Genomic DNA, 16,838 nt, shown 5'->3' on the forward strand with positions numbered 1-16,838 from the left:
CATAAAAAATCACAGAATCCAAAAATAACAACGAAACTAACACAAAACCCAAATGAAAAGAAAAATGCTTCTTTTAACAAAAATAACTAAACATTGTCTAATAAAGCCTTCAAGTAATCAATAATCAACCTTTTTGGTGGTAAACAAACAGTCTTCATTTAAAAAATCACAGAAAACAAAAATAACACAAGACACAATTGAAAAGAAAAATCCTTCTTTAAACAAAAATAACTGAAAATTGCCTCTTAAAGCCTTTAGGTAATTAATCAACCGTTTGGTGGTTAAATAAAAAAACAGTCAACCGGTTCACTGTGTACTTTGAAAACCTGGTTCACTGTTCAAAACATACACTATTCAACTTACGAGTTCACAAACAATAAGAAGTACGCGGAATGGTCATCACGGAATGTGCTCATTATACAGATAAAACTACAATAATTTTGATACCAAATAGATTTCGTACTTAATATAAATAGCAAAATATACAAAAATCGTAAAGCATAACTAAAAAAACTATCTTTTGTCGTCGAGAAACAAAGAATTCGCAGCCACACTTCACACCTTAGCCACAGTCGCCGGCGCACTACGGGAGAGGGTAAGGGCATCCACGAGACACGTAGTGACTCGTTCGGTGGAACTGGCAACGTCATACTTTTTGAAATATGGCGGTGGTTCAGCGTATCTGGATGGTTCACTGTTCGACTACCCACCCTACATATAAAGATTTCCAAAAAAGGTCACAAAAAACGAATAAGAAGTTTTTCCCCAAGTAAAATGAACGATTACAAAATTTTGCGTGCTTTAAAAAGAAATACAGAGAAAAAAGGCGTTCGGAAATTTTTATACAAGAAAATAAAAATATTGGAAAATGCATCTAACAAACGGGTTGTATTTTACTAAAATCCATGTAAAAATCTAGCTCTGTCAGGCATGTAGAACGGATCTAGTTGGTTCTTGCTCGGGCGCAGTGGTTGTTCTTCTCTTGCTGTTGGCAGCACTGGACGGATTTGGCGGTTGTTGTTCTGAAGAAAAAGTTTAATATTCGTCAGCATTTCAAGGCGAGGGTGAATAGGCTCTTACAGGACAGAGTACAGAATATCATCAGGTGCGATTACGGTCAAACACCTGCCTAGTTCTGCATAAAAGATGGATTCTAGTACTAAAATACTTACTTAGAAATTAATTCCTCTGCCTGAAGTTTCTGAAAACTCACTTTTTCAACCTATCAAGGTAATCATTTATTACTTTAAACTACATACTTTGTTGCAATAAGGTAGCTAGTTTACTCAATTTTTAAAAACGATACCTATGTATAAACTATTTGTGAAAACTATTTTGGCAAATGTGAAGTTTAATTGGTAACTCTATATGTGTTATAGAATGCTGTTTGTTTTCCTAACAATAAAATAAAAATAAAAATAAACAACCACATAATAATAATAAGTGTACAACTAAGTACCTATATTAAAATACTTAGCGTATCGTGATTACAAAATGGATCAAATTCCTTTACTTACGTCTTTGTGATGTTTGAAACTTCTAGTATTATGGAGTTTTCTCTCCAAGTTCTCCAGTTTGCTTTGATAAAACCTTCTTCTATCAACACCTAAAGGATCACCGTTTTCACGGAACTTTCTCTTCTCTGGATATTTTGCCTTCTTAATTTCATTATCAGAGTAAACATTCCTAGTTCTGAGTACTTCCTTGTCAATATCGTTGAATGTACTTACTCTACTTTTTATTGTATTTCCATCGCTGTATCTACTTTTGTCTATCCTTGATTTTAAATTTTCACTATCACTAAAAGGGTATTTCATGTCCGATTCATAGCCTTCCTTAGCTTTTTTGACAGTTCTATGATCTATACTATTAATTTTATCAACATAAAGGGAGTTTTGGCTTCTAGATATTGGTCGTATTTCGTTATCAAAGTCGCTATACTTATCGTGTATATTTTCGACGTTTTTCACTAGTTCTTCAACTTCATCGTGGTGTTTAAATTTATTAATTTTACCTTCTGAATCAGAATGTTTGTCAGTTTGTTCTGTATCAGTGAAATCGGATTCTCTATCACTTTTGTATGACATTTCTCCAGTCTTACCGACGATTGTTCCATAGATCCTCCGGATTTTAGCGTCAAATATTTCTTTCTTACTTCTATCAAGCTCTATGTGTTTCACTTCTTGTTCCAAAGTATCTAATAGAGTCATAAGTTTATCATTGGGTGTTTCTCTAGGAAAGTTGCTCTCAATATCGGAAAACATCTTGTCTGATTTTCTATTAGGTTGCGAATAGTTTCTTAAGTAGTAGTTGAAGTTAATTACTTTTTCTTCGGCTGAATGAAGGAATCTTTCCGTAGTTGTTTTAAGGATAGAAGTTTCTCCGTAATGTTCAAATGGATGGTAACTTGAACTCCTCTTAGAGTTTCCTTTTAAAACTTTCTTGAAACTTAAATAGTCTTGTGCGAGATTTTTGACATTGGAGAAGTCTTTTCGTGGTGCAACATCTTGTTTGATTACAGATTCTTCTGTTTTGGGCAGAGCAAATGTTGCTACTTTTGAAAATACACTTTTTTTCTGCAATCAAAACATAGTATACCTTTGTAGGTCGCGCGACGAAAGTTGAGGCAAACACTTATATTCAAACTGATGTAATATTTATATTCTCAACTCAAATTACTCAGAATACACAAGACGTTAGTGCCATAAGCGTATACAGATACAAATCTTTGCTCGTGTTAATGCCTCAACTCTTGCTGCGCGATCTATAATTATTATCTTTTTGGCCCTGTCTTCGATTAAACTTTTTGTATTTTACTTACTCTAGGTAGAATGTGATTGAATGTAGGACGAACGGATTTTGAGTTGTGGTATCGCAAAGATGATAAGTGTTTTCCAAAGAGGCGTTTTTGCACATCGTGCATTATTGGCCTGCTATGAGGTGTGGAGCTAAAATTAGGGAAAACTAAATTAACGTTTGACAAAATAGGTTTGTAAAAGATACCTACTCTTAAACTTAACTAGATATTTTACAAATTGAAGCAAATATTGTCAATATAAGATCACTTTTTATTTAGGTAAATAGAGTCGAGAAGTAGAGTCATCTTAGTTAACTGAGTAAGAGCTTGTAAGTATTCAAAAAATTGCATAAAGGCTTTATTTAAAGGTTCTTACACTGGGAAATCCACATTACGCCTGACCTCGTTGACAAGATTGTTTATCACGCTCTCTGGTGCCTATAATAAAAGATGGATGTACTAACACAAATATTACTATGAGGTCTCACAGTGCGCGTGGACGCACAGGGTGACACATGAAATCATAGAGCTCTATTCAACGTTGTGCGTTTGATTTGCTGCTTTACTTTAACAAGCATTTATTTTGTAAATACGGGCGTTAGTTCCTTTCCAGGGCGCTTATACACATCCCAAAAGCTTCTCATATTTTTTAATTTTATTTATTTAGCAGAAAAATGCATGGTCATAGAGTCATTCATCATCATCATCATCATATCAGCCATAGGACGTCCACTGCTGAACATGGGCCTCCCCTAATGCTTTCCACGTTGATCGATTGATAGAGTCATTTATTCCTCGATAATTATCACGACAGTTACTGCAAGCAAATTATTCTAAGGATGGACACTAACTGCAAAGACCCTGTAGCGATCATTTAACAAAATAAACTGTAATTGGAAGGATAAACTTTCAAGTATCGGATAAACTCTTTATTGGAATAGATTCCGAGTGGATCACCGAGCTCCAGGCTAATCTATTTGTAGGGGGATAAATTGTTGTTTCTTGAATCGCCTTTTGTTTTAAAGTGCAACAGTTTCATTTATTTCAGTTTAATTGATTGTTATTTAAAGTGAACTGTCTCTAGTTAAAGTTAGGTTTAACCGCCTCTGTGGTCTAGTGGTAAGACTGTTTGCTTACCATGAGTTTACGTTAGGTGTATTGGATAGCGAGTGCGTCAAAAAATTATATGAAGATTTTAGTTCTTGAAAGTAACCAGTACGCGCTGTACAATTTGTCATGCATTTAATATCACTTTTTTACGCAGTCGCTAGCGAGCACACCTAACGTAAACTCATGGTAAGCATACTGCTTCAGACGCAGAGGTCCCGGGTTCGATTCCCAGTGGGGGTTTGGTTGGTGGTAGGGCTTGTTCTAAGTCCTCGTGGCTTTATTCTTACCTAAGGTTGTCGCCGTAACAGCAATGTTAACAGCATATTGTGGATCCTAAATTTGAGAACCCTATTTTCACCAAGGCGGAGCAGAGCGGAGCGGAGAGGAGAAGTAGATTATCTGCTCCGCCTTGGTGGAAAAACGGGCTTAAAATTCCATTCCGATTTTTGACATCATTACCTACTCTTGTATTTCAATTATATGTACCTACTATACTAATAGATGATATCTTACATACCTTAGTAATACGGTTATATCCCAATCTTACAGATTTCTTTTCAGAAACTGGTAGCTGAGTTTCCATAACATGGGAGTTCGTCACCAGAGACCTTAAATAGTCGAATATTTTACTTAGGCTATTTTGCGAGGCGAACTTGATAGATCTTTTGTGTAAATATTAAAAATTCTGGACTTACGTTGGATGCTCGTTTTTGGAGTAACCCTCACCTATTATGTTACTCAGCACACTATGTATATTGGTCTAGAAAACGAATAAAAACGATTAATTTATTTATTAGAAAGTTTCTCGTAAAAATACTTCGAATATACAACCCGGTCAAATTAACTGCGCATCTAGCGGACGTGACGTCACATCGACGTTCTGGTACGGACGGGGCGAACATAGGGAGGTTGAGGAGGGATTCGCATTCCAGCGTGGTGCGTAGTTAGCTGTCTATCTGTAGATTTTGGAAACACCTTACCACAGTGGTTTCTAAGAGTAACTTAATATTACCTGCTGTACATTTTCCATTGGATGTATAACTGAGACATTATCAGCAGGTCCATACAAATCTGCTATCTCCGGTTCAGATTCCTTTTTATCGAATGGTAACATTTCATACCTGTAATAGATTTTTTAAAGAATCATCATCATCATCATCATTTCAGCCATAGGACGTCCACTGCTGAACATAGGCCTCAACCAATGCTTTCCACGTTGATCGATTGGTAGCAGCCTGCGTCCAGCGCTTCCCTACTACCTTTACGATGTCGTCGGTCCACCTTGTAGGTGGACGTCCCACGCTGCGTTTTCCGTTTGCGTGTGCGTTTTTAAAGAATACCTATTAGTAATTTGTTTTTGCAGAAATTAGCCCTCGTACTAAGCCAAATTGTGTCAGTGGGCTATCACAATGGGGTTCGAACCCGCGTTCCTCGGATGACGAGTCGACCAGTAGGTACGACTCATTCACCGTTCTCAGTCGGCTTCAAGTAGACTCCAGAATAAAATCAAGTGAATTACCAACTAAACTATTCCATGAAATTAAATTATTGAATCAACTTTAACAGTCTGGACTCATCATTGGGAAAATTTGATTCATTTCAGAATATATCGAGACCTGTAAAGCTAATAATGTTGCTTTGTCAGACCTCCTAATAAATCTATCAGGGACTTTATCAACGGGCCGTCATCATCATTTTCATCACTGCTGAACATAGGCCTTCCACAATGGATTTTATAATTACCGGTCCCAAACGTCCTACGCCTACGCACTTTCCAGTACGTGGCCTCCACACCATAACCTTGCTGATCTCCTCATTTCTGATTCTGTCTCTTAGAGGAACACCAAAGTAGTCAAACAGGTTAATATTTACCCAGATCTAGCGATAAGTTTCTCAGGTGGCGCGTTCTCCACAGTGAATATTGGTAGAAGAACAACAGCTGGCTTACAGTGACCGGTCTCTGAACAAGAACGCCCAGCTGGGGGATCTGTGGGTATAAACAACGTTCATCATCATCGTTAGGTCATTTAGTCTCCACTACAAGAGTACGACCCTCTCTTATTTATCAGGGGCAAATAGAGGATTGTTTTTGGACAGGCCGCCCACTAGGTGGACCGACGATCTGGTGAAGGTCGCGGGAAGAGCCTGGATGCGGACAGCGCAGCACCGGTCGTTATGGAAATCCATGGGGGAGGCCTTTGTCCAGCAGTGGACGTCATCAAAATAGAGGATTAGGAGGAGGTCTGGTCTGCTGGTCTGACATCTGTCCTCTCACTTACTCCATAATTAATATGAAAGTACTTGTATAAGAACACTTTATTCATCATTAATGACGTTCGTTGCTGGATAAAGGCCTTCCCTTAAGGATTTCCAAAACGATCCAGCGCTGCCCGCATCGATGCTTCGTGCAACCTTCACTAGATCGTCGGTCCACTGAGTAGAAGATTAATTTCGTTGCGGGATCAATGACAGTTTAACTTTCCCCCGGAACAAACTTGACCTTCACTGGTTGAGTTTTCATTGGCGGTCAAGCTGTAGATCCTGGCTACACAGGAGTTGCAGCGGTGGGAACGAGAGTTGAGAATAGTCTAGAAGGCCTGGCTACAAGGAACCACCTACCAATAAATATTTTATTAGAAAGTATTGGTAAGTTTATCTCTATAAAGCTGTGTAGGTATGTGAGTGCTTATTATAATGTTCCTTTATTCCATACTCGTATATTATTCAAGTTTATTATCATCGTAAATCAGCCTATCATCCCAATTAATACCTCAAAATACCGTAAATAAATTAAAATTCCTCATCCGAAAGCCGGGTCTTCCGATAGGATTACAGCTTAATGCCCGTCCGAGCCTCTGTCCGATAACTGAACCGGATACCCGGACACCCGGACGAGGGCTGTCTACCAATCACCAGGTGTGACAGCAAAAGCCCCGGTTTTGTTTAGCAAAATCGGAAAAAATACCAAATAACCGACGTTATAAAGATACGGTATAGCAAGCTATTGTGTAGGTAAGCATTATGTGTTTTAATGAAAATTCTATCCTACTAATATTATAAATGCGAAAGTTTGTGTGGATGTTTGTTACTCTTTCACGCAAAAACTACGGAACGGATTTTGATGAAACTTTACAGTATTATTGTTTATAACTCAGAATAACATATAATATATAGGTTATTATTTATGACGATCTGTGACAAACTGAATTTCACGCGGGTGAAGCCGCGGGCGAAAGCTAGTATAACCATAGTCTCATGTGCTGTCACATTAAAAAAACATTTAGCAACATTTTTTAAAGATAATTCGCAATGATCAAAGTATTTAGTTTTTTAATCTTCCCGGATACACACGTATACAAGCAGATAAATCCCTGGTTTATCTTTAAATGAATTTCACATTCAAACGCAGATCCGGATTTATGACAGCCCTGACCCGGATCCACCGCTAATCTACACCCGGTTAATAGAAACCGGGTAGTCTTTGTTATCAAGTCTTAGGCGCCTTTCTGGATAGTGGAAATTAGTTTAGTAATACTTATATGTGTTGCCAGGTTATTGTGAGTTGATACTATCTTATAAAATCTCATCTCAATAAAATGTTGCCTGAAACAGATCGCTTCTTGATGATAATATCGCCCAATTGTATTACTTCAACTATAGAATTTCTTGTGATTATTAGTTTTGTATTTATTTATTTATTTATTAAGGCATAGACAACAGGCAACAATCAAGGGATGATGTGTGTCTACAAATATGTGTAGAGCCAAAATTTTACTATTTTCAATTTATCTGATTCAAATTATTATTCAGCCTACACTCCCCTCGATGGCCAGACAGGGTGGGGAAACCTGATGTTCCCATAATTTTCCCTTATTAGCATCTTACAACGTCCACGGGAAGAGTAATCTGTAACGTATTCTACTCTGTCGGAACGCTCACTCTTGTTTGATAGTAAATGTCATATGAAATCAACACGGGACTATTCCCACTTCTGGTTCCCACCGTTGCCACTCCTGTGTAGCCAGGATCTACAGCTTGACCGCCAATAAAAACCCAACCGAGAGGAAAAGTTAAACTGTCATTGGACCCGCAGCGAAATTAACCAGAAGAACATAGGAGGAGTTCGAAGTTAGGTTTGACTTGAATCCAGTGCAAAGTGGATGACAGGTGACACAACAAAGATTTAAGGCTGGGTTGCTCCATCTTACTTTAACTTTAACAAACGTCAAAAATCTGTCAAACTCGTGTTATCGTTATAGTTAGGTACGGTTGAAGTTGGGTGGCACAACTCAGAATAAGTAACATCATACCAGTAATAGCGTTCCTCTGGCTCTCAATGCAGAGACAGTCAGGGTCTTCGTCCATGCCGATGGGACAGCCACAGCGGACCGTGAACCCCACCTCCGTAGGGGGGGCAGTTTGGTACACGGAACCCCCTTTTCGGGGGCGCGAAGAGTAGTTGCAGATCACTTGGATCGACTGTAAAGAAAAAAATTATGTAGTATAACTTCAGAAAAAAATTATTTCACTAAAACATTTTCAAGTAAAATTGTCATGACGAGATGATTAACTATAAATTAAAAGTATGTCGCATTTATTAACTGATCATTACTTTTCTATTTACAAAACGAAATGGCCAAGCCACTATATTTTGACTAAAGTGTAGTGTTTGTGAAATTATGGCGCGTAAAGTTAAATGCTTGGCTCTACATGAGATCTGATAACTTTTTTATAGTGCGAGTATCAATCAGCTTAAAATTTTACGTGAAAATTTTCTTGGTGCGATTTCGTTTACGTAATTTTAAGTTACTTTAGGTAATAATAATGTGACATATTTGTTTAGAAGCTTACAAGTATTTGTATAAAACATAAGAGCCAAAGCACACGATGAGTCGCGTCACCGCATCGCAAAGATTTCGCACGACGCGGCGCCGCGCCGCACCACTCGTGTGCTCGCCAAAGATATTTCTAACGCTCGTATTCCCAAACGATGCTTGCTTAAGTGAAGCAGCAAATTAAACGCACAGCGTTGAATAATGCTCTGTGATTGGTTCATGTGTGCGTCCACGCGCACTGTGAGACCTCATAGTAATGTTTGTGAATACGTACGTATGTAAGACGTAGCGACACCGCTCCGGCGTCGCACCGCCACCGCAACGAATCGTATGCTTTGGCTTAGACTTAAATAATGACCTCATACATCTGCCCCATTCATCTGCTATTTCATCAAGGTCGGGAGTTTAAAGCTAAGAAGCTTTTCCACACAACAATGGGAAGAGCATACCATAAATAAATTCAACAGGGAAATGCTCTTTGTGTGGAACACATGCAAATCTCATGGCACGTTGTCTTGTAAAGCCTTTGCTGTATACAAAGCAAAGATTATGCTATTGTGGAAAGAAAGTTTTAAGTACAATATACTGACTTTTTTATGTAGAAAAAAGCAGGTATTTGGCTGCAATCTCACCTGTGTTAAGTGAGATCCGGTCTAGGATGGTACATATCTGCCCTGTAAGTGCCTATTCACTCTTGCCTTGAAGAAGCCCGGATTATAGTGTTCGGGAAAGACTGCAGCAGGCAGCGAATTCGGTCCGTGGCCGAGTCCCCCAGTATTTGACGCACCCGTGGTGGACGCCCCCGATTTAAATAAATTTAATATCATGTTTTTTTCGGCTTTTGCACTAAGTACAGTCAACGAAAAAAGTTTCACAAGCTAATTATTATACTAAACTATGCATGTTTGACGCTATTTATGCAATCTGGGAGCAAAATTTTAACCCAAAACCAGCAGTAGTAAGAAACAAAAAACTTTTGTAGGAATTATTTTCATTTCATTAGATTCATTTTTGTGTTTAATTCTACTGGCCTAATAAATATTTATTCGTTTATAAACATTTTTGTGCCTGACTGTACATTTGATTAAAAATTGCTTCAAATCGAATTTAACTGACCGGGGGCGTCGACAACGGGTGCGTCGAAAACTGGGGGACTCGGCCACGGACCCGCGAATTCTAGTTCGAACCCTATCACAACAACAGTCCAGCACTATTGTCTAAACTAGTGTTAGCTAAAAATAAGCTTGTGCTTATTAACTTAGCACGAGGCGTTAATGGGACTATTAGTAATTTGTAGTGTTTTACAAATTATCCTTTAAAACAACTTTCTATGACCTTAATAACCTTAATGTCGGCCGTTTGGTGTAGTGGTTCAGAACGGACTACTATGCCGAGAGGTCTGGGGTTCGATTCCCGGCCGGGCAGAAATTGAAATGATGAATTTTAATTTCTGTGATGGGTCTGGGTGTTACTGTGTATTATATGCATGTATTTACAAAAAAAAAAGTATTTAAGTATGTTTATATCCATTGTCTAGTGCTCATAGTACAAGCATTGCTTAGTTTGGGACTAGAAGCGTAGTGTAAAATGTCCAATTATATTTATTTATTTAATAATTTCAGAAAATATAACAGTTTTTGCAGTAACTGAAAAGTTCAAGTAATTCTCAATAAAATTTTAAACTCAATCCTTTTAGGAAATCCTAAGTAGAAAGATGTAAACGTGGTTTTATATTCATTGGTGCTCTTCAGTGATTCCAGTTGCTATAAAGATTAAAACTGGACAAATAAATAGCAGAGTAAGACATTAAACAAAACAATATCTCTCACTGAACTTTCAATTCTATTCCGAAGACACAAAACTCAAAATCAAACGACATCTCTACATTTGTAGAGAGCTAATAAAGTTCGCTGAAAACTACTAATAGCTCACTGTGAAGTATTGCCTTTAAAATTCCAACTGTCATTCCATTATGAACTTTGTTGTAAGAGATTAGAGTCCAAAATGGAATACGTTTGTTGTAATTAAGTGCAGCAGTGTACGTCGTAAAGCTTACAGCACAAAGGGTGAGGATAAATAATAGTATGTAATAAGTACATTTAAGGCTATGTATTATGTAATATTGTGTCTATGAATAAATAAATATTATCATCTTTTAAAAATTTACAGCTTTATTATGGGTGCCCAACAACAGATAAAAAATACTTTTTTGCGAGTACAAAGTCATGTAAATCATAATCATCTAGATCATTTTTCCACATTTATTTATATTGTGCTGAAATCCAACTGGCTTGAATAAACATGATTATATGTATACGAAAATGTTGTAACATTCTACATCCACTTTTTGTGGTCAAGTATTGGTAAGACCAACCCAGAGCTCCCGGGTTTAATTCCCATCGTGGGAAAAAAAATCTGTTCGATTTGGTCGGTGGTAGAGCTTGTAGTCCACCTGGCTAGCTACCACCATCCTGCCCAAGTCTGTAGCCATAGCAACACATTTATGAGCATTGTTGTGTTTCGGCAGTAGGAGGTAAGATAGCCAGTTCCTCTGTGGTTGAAGATTCGAAGCTTCCACCTTCGGTTTGATCATCACCTTCCATTAGGCGAAATATAGGCCAAGATCTTCTCTATTATGGATAGAAAATGTCTATAGTATATATTCACAAACCACGCTTGCTTGAGTGAAGCAGCAAATCGACGCGCACTGTGAGACCTCATAGTAATGTTTGTGAATACGGGCGTATGGCGGCTTATGTCTGACACTAGGGTTATGTCCTTGTGTTGTAACAAACCCATAGAAGAAACATATCCATTTCCCTCGTTATAACTTGTAAACTTCAGGGCTATTCTGAAACGCTGTTTACGTAGTTTCGGATCTATCTGTCACACACACTCTTCAGACATCTCGCTTTGCGTGACAGGGATGGTAATATTCGAATCTTTGGATAACGTTTTTCGGAGTAACCTCCCTTTTCTCTAACATCTTGTCACGTTTTCCTCGAGTTTCCCGCACCTTGACCCAATAAAGGTGAAAGGAGCGACTTGTGTTCGTGATTCTACGAAGCAAACCGTACGTAATTTCACCTACAAATCGCAAATTAAATCACCTGATTTTGTAGAGTAAACAGCACATAAGGTTGTACATTTTTGCTGAAAAATGGCACCTATTACAAGTAGCATAAGATGCCAGTGTTTAGCTTCATGTGAAATAGTCTGTTCTTCAAATACCAATTAGGGAGCTTTCATGTAAAATAAACTTCTACTGATATAACTACGAGTATTTCTTGGGGGGAAGTCGAACCTTAACTTCGAACTCCTATGTTCTTCTGATTAATTTCGTTGCGGGTTCAATGACAGTTTAACTTTCGCCCGGGACAAACTTGACCTTCACTGGTTGGGTTTTTATTGGCGGTCAAGCTGTAGATCCTGGCTACACAGGAGTTACACCGGTGGGAATAGTCGCGTTAATGTTAAGGATTATAGCACTAAGTAGCGTGGGGACACTAACAAAAACCCTTAATAATATATGCTGTAGCGCTTAACTGAGCCAGTGTCTGACTGAGGTTTTTTTTACGTCAAATGCCAGCGAGACTCCAGATTAAGTATGCTCTGTCACGTCATAATATTTTATGTCAAAATCACCCCTCCCGTGCCGCTCCCATACCTCAGGCACTGTCTCAGTTAAACGCTAAAGCCCGGTCTGTGAGCACGTAGAATTTTGTCCAATGACCCCAAGCTACCCATCCTTATCGCTCGCGCGTAATTAGGTTGCTTTCGCGCTCGCACACTCACTGCGGGCGCCCGTCGCACAGTCGCGACAGCAATATAATTACGCGCGAGCGATAAGGATGGGTAGCTTGGGGTCATTGGACAAAATTCTACGTGCTCACAGACCAGACTATAGATCTATAGTTACTTACATTATAGTTAAGAGCAGCATTATTGTCGTAGTACGCGTACTCCGTATAGGCTGATATCCCGCAGCCCATGTGCGTGGCCGGACCGTAGATCATCTCCAGGTACAGTCGGCCGCCTTGGTTGTTTGGGTTCCTGAAACAAATGGATAGTTGGATACTCATTTGTATGTTGAGCCGGAAGACGTAGCGTGGGCAGGCCTTACACTAGGTCATAGTCATAGTCATAGTTATATATGTTATAGGTGAACCGACGATCTGGTTGCGGGAGGTGCTTGGATGCAAGCGGTGCAGTACCGGACTTTATGGAAATCCTTGGGGGAGGCCTTTGGACATCAGTGGACGTCTTTCGGGTGAAACGAACGAACTCATTATAACTCCTTAATGACATAATGTTTAGCTGACTATGTTGTTAATTGTACATTACTCCCATAGTTATTATGTAAAATAAGATCGGTAAAGTCGGAGGCTGATGCAGATGGGGCAGCAAGATTCTGGAGTGGAGGCCACGTACAAGAAAGCAAAGCGTAAGACCACCACAAGGTGGACAGACAATGTCATAAAGGTAGCAACAAGACGCAGGATGCAGGCAACCAGTCAATCTGGTAATCATAGGGAGGAGCCCTATGTTCAGCCAGCAGTGGACGTCCTGTGACTGAAACGATGACGATGATGATGATAAAAGTTGGAGGCAGATACTAGTCCCTATCTTTTCGGAAAAACATCATCATCATCATCATTTAGATCGTGTCTCGTAAATAAGTAATTGAAAATGGATGTACACGCCCGTATTCACAAACATTATTATGAGGTCTCACATTGCAGTGCGCGTAGACGCACAGGGTGACATACGAACCAATCACAGAGCTCTATTCAACGCTGTGCGTTCGATTTGCTGCTTCACTTAAGCAAGCATCGTTTGTGAATACAGGCGTATGTCTTGTAAATAATTAAAAATCGATACAGTTTCGTCCCGGAAAAATAAATTTTCTTCTTCCTGTATAATAACTTAGCCCTTTGAAATGAAATTCATAAGCTCTACTCCATTGGCTCTCGAGAAATTCATTCTTGAATTGAAAAAGCTAACTATCCTCGAGCCAATCTAAAGCAGGGAGAAAGTTTCAAAGCAATCTTGAAAGAAAAAATGCCTCTATTTTAGTTCGAGGAAATAGGTAACATTTTGTTTGGATATTTTGATGGAGTTATTTATAGCATGTTATTGAGAGAGTTTTCTTATAATGGAGATAGCTTATTTAAATTATTTAGTAGCAAGAGTTTTGAAATTATTGGTTTTGTGGAATCTAGGTGGATCTCGGTTTGTCTTACCCCTTAACCCATTTTGTCAAAATTTGTTTGACAAAATGGGTTAAGGGGTAGCTATCCTTTAACTTATTTTGAGAAAAGTCTAATGAGATATTGTGTTGTGTACTATTCTTAACCCTCAGTTTGCATGGTGACTAAAACTTACGTTAAGTGTAAGGTGGAGACCCAGGGACTCCATATTTCAAATGAAGAAAAAATATACTAATACTTATAAAAGTAATATATTTTTTATTTGGTAACATAATATGGTTAATATACTATTAATTAGAAACAACAGAAATGGAAACATTAATTAAAATTTAATTAAAAATTAAAATTTTCATTAAGTCGTAAAAATCACACAAAAATCGACATAGGCATTTTGTACCTCATAAAAATAGAAAAAAAATAAACCAAATTTTTTTTTCTCTCTAAATTATGTGGACATAACAGTCTTCTTGATAAATAATATGTAAAATGTTAGAAAAAAATTAACACGAAAAAACGTGCAATGGCTTAGTAACTACTACGAGCAGCACATTGCCTGCCAAACTTTTTCGTACAATACAAGCATATTTTTGTGAAATGAATTTCAAAATGAGCAGTCTTTCTTTTAATTCATCAAAACACATCGTCAAAATACAAAATCATCAAAACAAATCTTTCGGGACGTAAGATGTAAAGTCCTCTTCTTTTTCTTCATCGTCTGCATTTTCTTCTAGACTTTCTTGCCAGTCCCTCATATCTGAGGCCTCATTTCCATCTAACGTATTGATAAATCATGTATTGTGACTGTTTGATGCTTTTTTGATCCACTCAAACCGTAAATAAACCATAATTAAAAAAAAAACATAATATCAAAATATAATTTTTTTCTACACAAAGTGTATGGTGGAGTCCACGGGACTCCGCAAGTGTCAATTACTCAACTTTCTGTGATGCGCACGCAGACGACCTCTCGCCCCCGAGTTGGCCATAACACTAAAGGAAGCTACTCAAGCGCACAGCACTGTATTCCCGTATTGAAAAAAATTATGAACCAAAACAGTTTCACATGGAGTCCCTGGGACCTACCATGCAAATTGAGGGTTAAATAAATAAATAAAAAATACTCACTCAGCCCAGTCAGGGTAGCTCGTGATCATGCCTGGTGTGACAGCGTCCTTCTGGCCGTACCAAGACTTGAGGGTCTGGGTGATGGCGTACGCTAGCTTGGACGCCGTCAACCCTGGCTTGGTGAAGTGCCCGGCCTTGGAGACCGGGAACCATTCGGGGTACGTGAACCGGACTAGGCCGGCCGTTTGGCCGGGGTCTGCGAATCTTTCTGGAAGGAGATCACTAAAATTGTTTTTGAACTTAAAAGGGTTGCAGACCAAGAGCCACGCAGGAGTTGCAGCGGGGAATAGTCCCGTTAAGGATAGCACTGAGTGGCGTAAAGCTGACAGTGGGGTTGGCCACGTTCTTAAAGTTCTAGGCTTCTCATCTGAATAGAAAGTAATGATCAGGTTGAAGGTGGAAGCAAAAGAGGATTGACTAGAAATAGCATCTTAGTTTAAGCCCATTTATTTATGTGCTTTAAATTTTGCAAGTGAGTTAACTTTTGGTCTGCAAACCGCATATTCACGGAATGATATTTTTAGTTTTATTTGACGGCCGAAAGTCTTTGAAATGTTTTACTACCTCAATTTTTGACATCAGCTATGCATCAATAGCTTAGTACTTTATAGGTGAAAAATTGAAGTTTCTTACTCCAAAAAAATTTGAGCATTTTTTCAAAAACAAGAACATTTTTACCTTTGGGTAGGTATTGTGTCATAATAATGTCTGTAGCTATGCTTACTTGTGGCTCTGCACATGTCATGTCTTAGGACGCACTGGTTGGCCAGAACTTGAGCAAACGTTGCCAGCTCGTTGTCCCATTTCTGGAAGTAATAAAATCATTAAATTTATCACAGGAGAATTGAGGATCTACGTACCACTACCCACGCCTGATCCCATAGGTTGTTGAAAGTCAGACATATATTCGCATAATTTTATCTCTTACTTATATTTTACGACATTCACGAGAAATGTAGGAGTGGTCACACAACTAAACTTACATTACGAACTTTAATCTAAAAACTGTTGACGAGAAGAGCAGCAAAAATAAGTAATTTGCTTATAAAATATGTCCAGTACATAATAAAGTAAATCTTGGACAATTCCACAAGATTCCGCAGAATAAACATGAATAAGAAGGTATCAGATTTCGAATAAGTAAATGATTTTCGTACAAAAATATCACTTTTATCCTGAACCCTTCCGACTGTAACGGAATCATCTTAAAAAGGTCTCCCAATAAAACCTTTTTCAGTCTTAGGTAATTTCCGCCAGCCACAAATACAAAGCGAAAAGGGAAATCATCAAATAATTTTGGAGATCGAAAGATAGTAGGAAGATAGATACTTTTTGCGGTTCCTTACCTAAAGGGTGCCAACGGGACTGAGTAAACATCGCATTATACATTTACATAGGTACTTCGTTCGTTTCAGCCAAATGACGTCCACTGCTGGACAAAATCCTCTCCAAACAAAAGGCTTTCCATAATGAACGGTCCTCGCTGCCCGCATCCAGTTTTTTCCGCGACCTTTACCAGATCGTGGATCTGAAACGTGGTCGCTTAATATGAGCCCCATAAGAAGGCTCAAGGTCAAAGGGCGATGGAGCGGGCTATGCTCGGCGTTTCCCTGCGTGATCGAATCAGAAATGAGGAGATCCTCAGGAGAACCAAAGTGACCGACCGACATAGCTCGTAGAATTGCTAAAATCAAGTGGCAGTAGGCGGGACACATAGCTCGTAGAGACGATGGCCATTGGGGCAGAAAAGTTCTCAAGTGG

At 38.6% G+C, this 16,838-nt stretch overlaps 1 protein-coding gene and 1 long non-coding RNA gene across 2 annotated transcripts; both read right to left on the reverse strand.

Moving 5' to 3' along the window:
- Positions 1-891: 891 nt before the first annotated feature.
- LOC135083891 (uncharacterized) lies at positions 892-2,147 on the reverse strand. The gene is made up of 2 exons (XM_063978644.1): positions 1,518-2,147; positions 892-1,022 (listed from the first exon to the last, which is right to left on the reverse strand). The coding sequence occupies exons 1-2, from the start codon at positions 2,085-2,087 to the stop codon at positions 897-899; spliced, it is 696 nt and encodes a 231-aa protein (XP_063834714.1). The 5' UTR covers positions 2,088-2,147; the 3' UTR covers positions 892-896.
- Positions 2,148-2,208: 61 nt separating this feature from the next.
- On the reverse strand, positions 2,209-3,258 carry LOC135083811 (uncharacterized). Its single transcript, XR_010259709.1, has 3 exons — positions 3,174-3,258; positions 2,822-2,948; positions 2,209-2,576 (listed from the first exon to the last, which is right to left on the reverse strand). It is a non-coding gene; the product is annotated as an uncharacterized LOC135083811 (long non-coding RNA).
- Positions 3,259-16,838: the final 13,580 nt, after the last annotated feature.

This window comes from Ostrinia nubilalis, chromosome 24 (genome assembly GCF_963855985.1).
Source record: "Ostrinia nubilalis chromosome 24, ilOstNubi1.1, whole genome shotgun sequence".
NCBI lineage: Eukaryota > Metazoa > Arthropoda > Insecta > Lepidoptera > Crambidae > Ostrinia > Ostrinia nubilalis.

Excerpts from the sequence above, each read along its gene's own strand:
- LOC135083891 (XM_063978644.1), bottom strand. The coding sequence starts at position 2,087 with ATGTCATACAAAAGTGATAGAGAATCCGATTTCACTGATACAGAACAA. Across the intron at positions 1,023-1,517 it reads GTTTCAAACATCACAAAGAC|AACAACAACCGCCAAATCCG; the intron begins GTAAGTAAAGGA and ends CTTTTTCTTCAG.